At 41.7% G+C, this 12,590-nt stretch overlaps 1 protein-coding gene across 4 annotated transcripts in view; it reads left to right on the top strand.

Moving 5' to 3' along the window:
- pde4ba (phosphodiesterase 4B, cAMP-specific a) overlaps positions 1 to 12,590 on the top strand; it is a 530,844-nt gene that overhangs the window by 338,977 nt on the left and 179,277 nt on the right. For all 4 annotated transcript variants that reach the window (XM_061883737.1, XM_061883739.1, XM_061883738.1 and 1 more), the window contains one exon: positions 558 to 628. In XM_061883737.1, coding sequence (XP_061739721.1) covers positions 558 to 628 — 71 coding nt within the window. The remainder of the gene's footprint in view (positions 1 to 557; positions 629 to 12,590) is intronic.

The following is a 12,590-nucleotide window of genomic DNA, read 5'->3' as shown; positions in this document are numbered from 1 at the left end:
TGTCCGACAGATATTGTTTGGTTGTGAGGGCTTCACGGTGGCAGAGGGGTTAGTGCGTCTGCCTCACAATACGAAGGTCCTGCAGTCCTGGGTTCAAATCCAGGCTCGGGATCTTTCTGTGTGGAGTTTGCATGTTCTCCCCGTGAATGCGTGGGTTCCCTCCGGGTACTCCGGCTTCCTCCCACTTCCAAAGACATGCACCTGGGGATAGGTTGATTGGCAACACTAAATTGGCCCTAGTGTGTGAATGTGAGTGCGAATCTTGTCTGTCTATCTGTGTTGGCCCTGCGATGAGGTGGCGACTTGTCCTGAGATAGGCGCCAGCGCCCCCCGCGACCCCGAAAGGGAATAAGCGGTAGAAAATGGATGGATATTGTTTGGTTTTAAAAACGAATCTACTTTTGAACTAATGACTTCAGATGTTGAAATGTCTTATCGATGCTGTATTAGGAAAGTGACCATTGCTATATCGATATATAGCAATAATTGATACGGTATATACTGTACATTCACGGAAAATGAAGGAGTAATGGTTATCTCTCCTGCCTTGTGTTCAGGTCCTGGCAAGCCTTCGAAGTGTAAGGAATAACTTCACCGTACTGACCAATGTCCAGTGTGCCTCCAACAAGTAAGTCATTTACTATCCAGCCTGCTGGGATAATTATCAATCATCCATCTGTAACAGTGGCTATCTCATGCACTCCAGCCCTGCACAGGCCGGGCTCGACTCGGCGACCACAAATCCCCTCTGATTGAGAATCAAGGCTAGCAGGCCCAGCCATTGAGCTGTCAACCACAACATACAATTGCACAGCCACACAAGCTGGTATCCACTACACAGCAATCAAATTATTTTTTTATACGCTTTTACATCTTTAGTAGGGCTTTACCAAACGATTGTTTTAACAGAATAGTCACTGATTATTTTTTTAATGTGTCAAAAGATCATTGCTTATTCACTGCTGTACATGTTTAAGTTTGACGTTTGGTCTGCGACTTCAAGGCCTACTGAAATGAGATTTTCTTATTTAAACGGGGATAGCAGGTCCATTCTATGTGTCATACTTGATCATTTCGCGATATTGCCATATTTTTGCTGAAAGGATTTAGTAGAGAACACCGACGATAAAGTTCGCAACTTTTGGTCGCTAATAAAAAAGCCTTGCCTGTACCGGAAGTAGCAGACGATGTGCGCGTGACGTCACGGGTTGTAGGGCTCCTCACATTGTTTATCATCATAGCCACCAGCAGCAAGTGCAATTCGGACTGAGAAAGCGACGAGTTCCCCATTAATTTGAGCGAGGATGAAAGATTTGTGGATGAGGAAAGTTAAAGTGAAGCACAAAAAAAAAAAGAAAAGAAAAGGCGACGGCTCCAGGCAATGGCAGTGTGAGCGATTCAGATGCTATTAGACACATTTACTGGGATAATTCTGGAAAATCCCTTATCTGCTTATCAATCAATCAATCAATCAATGTTTACTTATATAGCCCTAAATCACTAGTGTCTCAAAGGGCTGCACAAACCACTACGACATCCTCGGTAGGCCCACATAAGGGCAAGGAAAACTCACACCCAGTGGGACGTCGGTGACAATGATGACTATGAGAACCTTGGAGAGGAGGAAAGCAATGGATGTCGAGCGGGTCTAACATGATACTGTGAAAGTTCAATCCATAATGGATCCAACACAGTCGCAAGAGTCCAGTCCAAAGCGGATCCAACACAGCAGCGAGAGTCCCGTTCACAGCGGAGCCAGCAGGAAACCATCCCAAGCGGAGGCGGATCAGCAGCGCAGAGATGTCCCCAGCCGACACACAGGCGAGCAGTACATGGCCACCGGATCGGACCGGACCCCCTCCACAAGGGAGAGTGGGACATAGGAGAAAAAGAAAAGAAACGGCAGATCAACTGGTCTAAAAAGGGAGTCTATTTAAAGGCTAGAGTATACAAATGAGTTTTAAGGTGAGACTTAAATGCTTCTACTGAGGTGGCATCTCGAACTTTTACCGGGAGGGCATTCCAGAGTACTGGAGCCCGAAATGAAAACGCTCTATAGCCCACAGACTTTTTTTGGGCTTTGGAAATCACTAATAAGCCGGAGTCCTTTGAACGCAGATTTCTTGCCGGGACATATGGTACAATACAATCGGCAAGATAGGATGGAGCTAGACCGTGTAGTATTTTATACGTAAGTAGTAAAACCTTAAAGTCACATCTTAAGTGCACAGGAAGCCAGTGCAGGTGAGCCAGTACAGGCGTAATGTGATCAAACTTTCTTGTTCTTGTCAAAAGTCTAGCAGCCGCATTTTGTACCAACTGTAATCTTATAATGCTAGACATGGGGAGACCCGAAAATAATATGTTACAGTAATCGAGACGAGACGTAACAAACGCATGGATAATGATCTCAGCGTCTTTAGTGGACAGAATGGAGCGAATTTTAGCGATATTACGGAGATGAAAGAAGGCCTTTTTAGTAACCCTTTTAATGTGTGACTCAAAGGAGAGAGTTATTGTGTTAATAGTGTTTTAGTGAGATTATAAAGTCATACCTGAAAGTCGGAGGGCTGCGATGAACGCCAATGTCTCTCAGAGAAGCCAATGGAGGAGCCAAGTTTACAGCTGCCAGTTTGACAGCTGCAGGAGGAGGTCGCGTAATCCACTGAAGTCTCCGGTAAGAGCCGACCTAATATCACAATTTTCCCATCCAAAAACTTGCTGGTTGACGTAGAGAAACATGTTCGCTTGACCGCTCTGTGTTAAAGCTTCACACCAAACAAAGAAACAGCGGCTGTGTTTCGGTTGCTAAAGGCAGCTGCAATCCACCGCTTTCCACCAACAGCATTCTTTTTCATAGTCTCCATTATTAAATGAAGAAATTGCAAAAGATTCAGCAACACAGACGTCCAAATTACTGTGTAATTATGCGATGAAAAGAGATGACTTTTAGCCGTGTGTGGTGTTGGGCTAATATGTCCGCAACAACCCAAGACGTCACAAAAACGCGTCATCATACCCCGAGGTTTTCAACAAGAAACTTTGCGGGAAATTTAAAATTGTAATTTAGTAAACTAAAAAGGCCAATCCAGAGGTACCGCCGGATTGGCCTTCCCGGTAAGGTTTATTCAGGTGTACTGGAGAGGAGGCTTCGCCGGATAGTCGAACCTCGGATTCAGGAGGAACAGTGTGGTTTTCGTCCTGGTCGTGGAACTGTGGACCAGCTCTATACTCTCGGCAGGGTTCTTGAGGGTGCATGGGAGTTTGCCCAACCAGTCTACATGTGCTTTGTGGACTTGGAGAAGGCATTCGACCGTGTCCCTCGGGAAGTCCTGTGGGGAGTGCTCAGAGAGTATGGGGTATCGGACTGTCTTATTGTGGCAGTCTGCTCCCTGTATGATCAGTGTCAGAGCTTGGTCCGCATTGCTGGCAGTAAGTCGAACACATTTCCAGTGAGGGTTGGACTCCGCCAGGGCTGTCCTTTGTAACCGATTCTGTTCATAACTTTTATGGACAGAATTTCTAGGCGCAGCCAAGGCGTTGAGGGGTTCCGGTTTGGTGGCCACGGGATTAGGTCTCTGCTTTTTGCAGATGATGTAGTCCTGATGGCTTCATCTGGCCGGGATCTTCAGCTCTCACTGGATCGGTTCGCAGCCGAGTGTGAAGCGACCGGAATGAGAATCAGCACCTCCAAGTCCGAGTCCATGGTTCTCGCCCGGAAAAGGGTGGAGTGCCATCTCCGGGTTGGGGAGGAGACCCTGCCCCAAGTGGAGGAGTTCAAGTACCTAGGAGTCTTGTTCACGAGTGGGGGAAGAGTGGATCGTGAGATCGACAGGCGGATCGGTACGGCGTCTTCAGTAATGCGGACGTTGTATCGATCCGTTGTGGTGAAGAAGGAGCTGAGCCGGAAGGCAAAGCTCTCAATTTAGCGGTCGATCTACGTTCCCATCCTCACCTATGGTCATGAGCTTTGGGTCATGACCGAAAGGATAAGATCACGGGTACAAGCGGCCGAAATGAGTTTCCTCCGCCGTGTGGCGGGGCTCTCCCTTAGAGATAGGGTGAGAAGCTCTGCCATCCGGGAGGAGCTCAACGTAAAGCCGCTGCTCCTCCACATCGAGAGGAGCCAGATGAAGTGGTTCGGGCATCTGGTCAGGATGCCACCCGAACGCCTCCCTAGGGATGTGTTTAGGGCACGTCCAGCTGGTAGGAGGCTACGGGGAAGACCCAGGACACGTTGGGAAGACTATGTCTCCCGGCTGGCCTGGGAACGCCTCGGGATCCCCCGGGAAGAGCTAGACGAAGTGGCTGGAGATAGGGAAGTCTGGGCTTCCCTGCTTAGGCTGCTGCCCCCGCGACCCGACCTCGGATAAGCGGAAGATGATGGATGGATGGATAAACTAAAAAGGCCGTATTGGCATGTGTTGCAATGTTAATATTTCATCATTGATATATAAACTATCAGACTGCGTGGTCGGTAGTAGTGGGTTTCAGTAGGCCTTTAAAACTGATTTTGGCCGAAATTTTTGTATTTATTTATTTGAATGAGGACAATGCATATGCATCAAATTAGAGCTACTTTTCATCTGTTGTCCTAGGCAGGTTAATACAGTAAACATTCAACAGGTCATAATACAAAAGAGTACATACAGTAAATCACAAAACGTTACACATTAAAAGCATACCTTAAGCACAGACCATGGACAAAAAAATAAAACAAGTGAATAATCTAATTGTGCGTGTTCAACCAGTGTTTCAGTGCAGTTTCTGGCATGGGCTGGCAGCCTTTTCCATGACTGTATGCCTCTGATAGACCCCACCATTTGGCCAAATTTAGTCATGCGCCTTTGTACGTCGCAGTCCCCTCTGGTCACTGCTCCGGTGTTTACTTGACTGCCATTTTTTTTTATTAATAACATCTATCATGAGAGGGGGAGCAAGTTTATTTAGAACTCTAAAGATGAGGCAAGCATCCATGAATATTTGATCATAATCTAAATCCAAAATCTTATACTTACTTAAAATGTTACAATAATGATACTTTAAATCAGGGGTGTCAAACTTATTTTAGAAAGGGGGCCACATGGAGAAAAATCCACTCCCATGTGAGCTGGACTGATAAAATCACGACACGATAACTTAAAAATAAAGACAACAAGCTAATTCTGAAAATGTACAAATCATAATGTTGTTGGGGTTTTTATACACTTACATGTTGCGGTTTATAGTATCTTTATTTGTCATTAATTATACTTGTGAGGGGGGGCGTGGCCTGCGGGCCTGCCGCGGAATGGGGTGTCGAAGACAGCGACAGGAGGGCCTTGTTACCTAATCACCAGTTGCCCTTTATAAGCAGCAGCCGGGAGGAGAGAAGTATTTGGAGTTGGAGGTTCTGCTGAGCGGACGCAGCAGACAAACACGCTTTGCTGAAAAGCAAAAGTTGCTGCACATTTTATGAAAATAAAACGGTGTTATACCCTGAAATTCCGGGCTCTCCTGGCGGTGTATTGTGGTCCTAAGAACCCACTAGAGGGCAACCTCTACAATACTTTCTGAAAAAATTATGTGATAATGTTCATCTTTCAACTCTGTTAATTTTCAATTTATCAAGATACAAAAAAATAATATAATCAAATTACAGCATGTTATTTATGTAGTTTGCTCATTTTCCTCGGCTGGTGCACTAACGTGTTTTTTTTTTGTTTTTTTTACATATGTAGCATAATCTACAACGATACAAATAATTGCTATTGCGACATCTAGTGGACACAATTAGAAGAGCAGGTTCTTTCATTCAAAAATTTCTGCTATTTTTTATACTTAGCAAACTCTTCCCTGATCCAGCCCGCGGGGCCATAAGTTTCACACCACTGCTTTAGAGGCTTTTTGTCGTGAATTTTTTTGTGTTCTCTTGTCTGTGTTGGCCCTGCGATTAGGTGGCAACTTGTCTAGGGTGTACCCTGCCTTCCGCCCGATTGTAGCTGAGATAGGCGCCAGCGCCCCCCGCGACCCTGAAAGGGAATAAGCGGTAGAAAATGGATGGATGGATTGATGAGAGACTTTAGTGCAGGCGTGGGCGATTATTTTGACTTGGGGGCCACATTTAGAGAAAAAAAATTGTCTGGGGGGCCGGTATATCTATTTTATTAACACCCCTTTCAAAACCTCACAATAATGTCTGATTGAATGCTAAAAACGTTATGACAGACCGCCTTAAAAAACATCATGGAATTTGACGTTTTTCTATGAACGATAAAACACTGAATATTGATAACATATGAACGCCACACCCCCTTTCGATCGACATATTTTACAATCAAGTGAAACGCAACAAAACTGCAACAAACAGTGAAATATGAACGCGAAGGGTACAAAATAAAGCCACCTACAATCTGATATATCACTAAGCTTTAGAACCAGAGGTGGGTGGTAACGCGCTACATTTACTCAGTTACATCTACTTGAGTAACTTTTGGGATGAATTGTACTTGTAAGAGTAGATTTAATATAACATACTTTTACTTTTACTTGAGTATATTTATAGAGAAGAAACGCTACTTTTACTCCGCTCCATTTATCTACATTTAGCTCGCTACTGATTTTTATCGATCTGTTATGCATGTTTTGTTTGTTTTGGTTTGTCAGGCTGACCTTCAAAGTAGGATCTATCACATGCCTGCGTTTCACCAATCAAATGCAGTCACTGGTGACGTTTAACTCCGTTTCACCAATCAAATGCAGTCACTGGTGACGTTTGACTCAGTTTCACCAATCAAACAAAGCCAGGCAGTCACATGATTAACTGCACTTTTTTTTTTTATTAACCTTTATTTATAAATTTCAACATTTACAAACAGTTGAAAATAATAATCAAAGTAAGTACAAAAACAGTACAAAACAGTGTAAGAACCGTACAAAAGCGACAGGGGGTTGTAAATTCAAAGTAACCAAAATAGAATGCAATATATATATATATATATATATATATATATATATATATATATATATATATATATATATATATATATATATATATATATATATATATATATAAAATAAACACAGTGCAAAGCCATAGGCTCACTCAATCTCAGTAAATAACTTAAATTTGGAACAAAGTATCATCATTTTCACAGCTTTTTGGTTGTTAGAGGTAGAGTGTTTTAATGTAGAGTTCTAAATCTTTTTTAAAGGCACAAAAAACAGGTCGGGTATTGAGCAACTTACATTTATGAATATAAAACTTAGCCAATAGTTTCATGAGGTTGCAAAGGTAAAAATCATTTTACCTTTTTTTTTCAATACAGTGTAAAACCAAATATATATTATTTAATATATATTATTTTGTTAGTTGCTCAAGAGATATTCCTGGCTCTGAAGTTGTTCATTGGTATTTTTATGTTTTTGTGCATTATTTGTTGCCGTCATCATTAAACCAACAAGTTACTCATCAGTTACTCAGTACTTCGGTAGTTTTTTCACAACATACTTTTTACTTTTACTCAAGTAAATATTTGGGTGACTACTCCTTACTTTTACTTGAGTAATACATCTCTAAAGTAACAGTACTCTTACTTGACTACAATTTCTGACTACTCTACCCACCTCTGTTTAGAACTTTCTTGTGAAAATCTCCTTCCGCGTCTGTGGAAACGCTTCCCGCCCACACGGCTTGGTGCCTCGTCTGAGCTGCTGTGACGTAGATTACTATAGTAACTAATTAGATGACCATAGTAAGTAATTAGATTACCATCTTAACTAGTACATCATCCAAAAGTGCAGGTTCAAACCATTGAAATACTTAGTATAGTTGAAGACTACAGGGACGGCGTGGCGCAGTGGGAGAGTGGCCGTGCGCAACCCGAGGGTCCCTGGTTCAAATCCCACCTAGTACCAACTTCGTCACGTCCGTTGTGTCCTGAGCAAGACACTTCACCCTTGCTCCTGATGGGTGCTGGTTGGCGCCTTGCATGGCAGCTCCCTCCATCAGTGTGTGAATGTGTGTGTGATTGGGTAAATGTGGAAGTAGTGTCAAAGCGCTTTGAGTACCTTGAAGGTAGAAAAGCGCTATACAAGTACAACCCATTTATCATTTTAAGACTTACGGTCGTTAGAAAACATCACTATACATCATAATGGCAGCCAGGGGCGCCGAAAAGGGGAGGTAAAGGAGACGGATTCCAGGGGCCCATGATGGAGGGGGGCTCCCTAATGATGACAAAATTGTGATGCTGTGATGCTGTTCTTCTTTCAAAAATATGGTAATGATAGTCAAAAATACCATTAAAATGCATAATTGTTTGTAAAATAGCATCAAAAAATGTTGCCGCTGTGTTGGGGAACCTGTAAAGATTCTTTTCATGGGGCCCAAAATCCCTAGCGGGGCCCGTGATGGCAGCTACACTTTCCATCTAAAAAGATTTAAAAACAATTATCCGGCGGGGCCAGATTGAAAATCCTAGTGGGCCGCATGTGGCCCCCGGTCCTTAATTTGCCCAGATCTGCTTTAGTGGCTTAAGGATATTCTCTGAGGTATGGCACCCAGTTGAATAGCAGTAGTTTAGGGGCGGCATAGCTCGGTTGGTAGAGTGGCCGTGCCAGCAACTTGAGGGTTGCAGGTTCGATTCCCGCTTGTGCCATCCTAGTTACTGCCGTTGTGTCCTTGGGCAAGACACTTTACCCACCTGCTCCCAGTGCCACCCACACTGGTTTAAATGTAACTTAGATATTGGGTGTCACTCTGTAAAGCGCTTTGAGTCACTTGAGAAAAGCGCTATATAAATATAATTCACTTAATTCACATATGTGGATGAATATCATAGCTTGCATACATACCTTTGCCCACTCTGAAGTGAGAGGGTAATATGCAGGGTGATAGGAACATTAATAATCTACAAAAGACAAAACAATTTTCCAAACAAAAGTCACTAAGTCTTTATTTTCCTTGTATTTGCAGATGAATTGTTTTTAAATAAAACTGTATCCATTGAAGTGTAGTAACTTCTGTATGTCTGCATGGTCAAGAGGCTACCACAAGATGGCAGTACAGTAATTGACTTCACAAAGCCTGGCTTGTGCAGCTTGTAGTTTCGACCACCACTCTAGAGGACTGTACATGCACATCACTAACCCTCTGTTTTTTTCTGTGGGTTTGAACATGTTTAAGTTGCAATGACAAATTACTAAAGACAACAATATTTCTTGATTGATTCTGTGTCTTTGTTTCCAAGGGATATATTAGTTCTGTCACCAGGATTGGGTCATTGAATCTAATCAATGCCACACCATCCATCCATCCATCCATTTTCTACCGCTTATTCCCTTTCGGGGTCGCGGGGGGCGCTGGCGCCTATCTCAGCTACAATCGGGCGGAAGGCGGGGTACACCCTGGACAAGTCGCCACCTCATCGCAGGAATGCCACACCAAGAAACTGTTATTCAGAGTGACGGAAGCAGTTTGCAGTATCGCACATTGTGGTGAATGTGAGACTAGAAATATGCATGTAGGCCAGCTTTGCTCCCCCCCCCGCAGTGTCTTGAAGGATGCTGCGAGCCAAACAAATATCCACTCGTCTGCTCTGCATCCCACAAACGTGCCTGACCTACATTCAGTCACAATGGGAGACATTTTGGAGGAAAAATACATGCAGCGATGCTGGGACTAAATGTTGTAAATTCACATATAGTACCCATCCATCCATCCATTTTTTTACCGCTTGTCCCTTTTAGGGTCGCGGGGGGGTGCTGGAGGCTATCTCAGCTGCATTCGGGCGGAAGGCGGTGTACACCCTGGACAAGTCGCCAGGGCCAATACAGAGAGACAGACATCATTCACACTCACATTCACACACTAGGGCCAATTTAGTGTTGCCAATCAACCTATCCCCAGGTGCATGTCTTTGGAAGTGGGAGGAAGCCGGAGTACCCGGAGGGAACCCACGCAGTCACGGGGAGAACATGCAAACTCCACGCAGAAAGACCCCGAGCTTGGGATTGAACCCAGGACCTTCGTATTGTGGGGCACATGCTCAAACCCCTCTTCCACCGTGCTGCCTATGAAGCTTATTCTATGCTTCCATTGATCCTGCCATTATTTTTCTTAAAATGCTCTTCAAAGCCACAGGAAGCTGAAGCCTATCCCAACAGCCCAGACTGGTCTCTATTCCACCACAAGGTTTAATCACAATAAACATACGAATAAATAACATAAATAGATTAAAATAGGGCACACATGTAACGAATGCCAGCATGTGTAGCCGTATGATAGTGCGTTAACAACTAATAACTCTAAATCAGTTGTCAGCGATGTATGCAGGAGACTTGTGCAAAATTGCAGATTTAATTGAGAATGGATTTTCATTAAAGTGGAACTGACATTTTTTTGGAAATTGTTTAGAATTATTATTATATGTTTTTCGCTTTCTAACATACAAATAGTCTCGTTATAGGTGGCTGGTAATGCAGCTGATGGGAGCAATCACTTTAAAAATGCATTCCGCCAACAATTCTTCATTTATGTTCTGTTACCTGTACAATAATCAAACAGTAGCGACATTTTTAGTGTAAGAGTGAAAACTGAAGAACTCTTTTTCTAGCTTAGTAACACATCGCCATGCTACGGTATTAGCCGTAAAAGCTAACTACGGCAAGAGATATGCTAGCTTCTACGTCGGTACAAAACATGTTTGAGTTTGTAATGCACAACACTGCGATACGACACCGATAATTGACTGAAAAGCATGAACAATCCTATTACATTATCTGTAAAGTATTAGCCCACATTTCATGTTTTGTTTGCCAGACAGAGTATATACTGTAGTTGTACTACCACGCATGACGTGCTGCGTGCTTCATTATCGATATTAAAGTGACTAACTCGATGGACAGTGGTTAATTTCATGTTGATTTTGGGTAAGCGCTCCATTTATGTCTAAATAGTTTGGCTCCGAATTCTGTATTTAAAGCGTAAAAATCACTTTCACCTCTCTCTCTTGGCTTCCGTCTGCTCCAACGTCTCACTCTTCCATTTGTGCTGGCTTCTATAAGCAGCATTATATATAGAGCCATAGTAGCATTATACAGGCCTGAGTGACCACAATGTGTCCGTCATGTCCTAATGCAGTGGTTCCCCTGGGGATACTTGAAAGTATGCCAAGGGGTACGTGAGACTTTTTAAAAATATTCTAAAAATAGCAACAATTACAAAATCTTTCATAAGTATATTTATTGAATAATACTTCAACAAAATATGAATTTAAGTTCATAAACTGTGAAAAGATATGCAACAATGCAATATTCAGTTTTGACAGCTAGATTTTTTTGTGGACATGTTCCATAAATATTGATGTTAAAGATTTATTTTTTTGTGAAGAGATGTTTAGAATTAAGTTCATGAATCCAGATGGATCTCTATTACAATCCCCAAAGAGGGCACTTTAAGTTGATGATTACTTCTATGTGTAGAAATCTTTATTTATAATTGAATCACTTGTTTATTTTTCAACAAGTTTTTAGTTATTTTTATATCTTTTTTTTCCAAATAGTTCAAGAAATACCACTACAAATGAGCAATATTTTTCACTTTTATACAATTTAATGAATCAGAAACTGATGACATAGTGCTGTATTTTCATTTTCCCTTTTTTCCAACCAAAAATGCTTCGCTCTGATTAGGGGGTACTTGAATTAAAAAAATGTTCACAGGCGGTACATCACTGAAAAAAGGTTGAGAACGACTGTCCTAATGTATCATGTCTTTTAATTTTTTCGGACTGTAATGTGCAATAATGTTATATGTATATATATGCATATGTATGGATATACGCATGTGTGTGGATTTATACTAGGGGTGTGGGGGAAAATCGATTCGAATACGAATCGCGATTCTCACGTTGTGCGATTCAGAATCGATTTTCATTTTTTAAAAAAATAATTTTTTTCTTTTTTTTTAATTATTATTATTATTATTATTTTTTATCAATCCAACAAACCAATACACAGCAATACCATAACAATGCAATCCAATTCCAAAACCAAACATGACCCAGCAACACTCAGAACTGCAATAAACAGAGCAATTGAGAGGAGACACAAACACGACACAGAACAAACCAAAAGTAGTGAAACAAAAATAAATATTATCAACAACAGTATCAATATTAGTTATAATTTCAGCATAGCAGTGATTAAAAATCCTTCATTGACATTATCATTAGACATTTATAAAAATAAAAAAAACAATAGTGTCACAGTGGCTTACACTTGCATCGCATCTCATAAGCTTGATAACACACTGTGTCCAATGTTTTCACAAAGCTAAAATAAGTCATATTTTTGGTTCGTTTAATAGTTCAAACAAATTTACATTATTGCAATCAGTTGATAAAAAATTGTACTTTACAATTATAAAAGCTTTAAAAAAAATCTACTACTCTGCTAGCATGTCAGAAGACTGGGGTAGATCCTGCTGAAATCCTATGTATTGAATGAATACAGAATCGTTTTGAATCGGAAAAATATCTTTTTTGAATCGAGAATCGCGTTGAAACGAAAAAATTGATATATAATTGAATCGCGATCCCAAGAATCGA

Source organism: Nerophis ophidion, linkage group LG22 (assembly GCF_033978795.1).
Source record: "Nerophis ophidion isolate RoL-2023_Sa linkage group LG22, RoL_Noph_v1.0, whole genome shotgun sequence".
NCBI classification, from domain to species: domain Eukaryota; kingdom Metazoa; phylum Chordata; class Actinopteri; order Syngnathiformes; family Syngnathidae; genus Nerophis; species Nerophis ophidion.
Note: the sequence above shows the minus strand (reverse complement) of the source record. Positions and strands in the feature narration are given on the sequence as shown.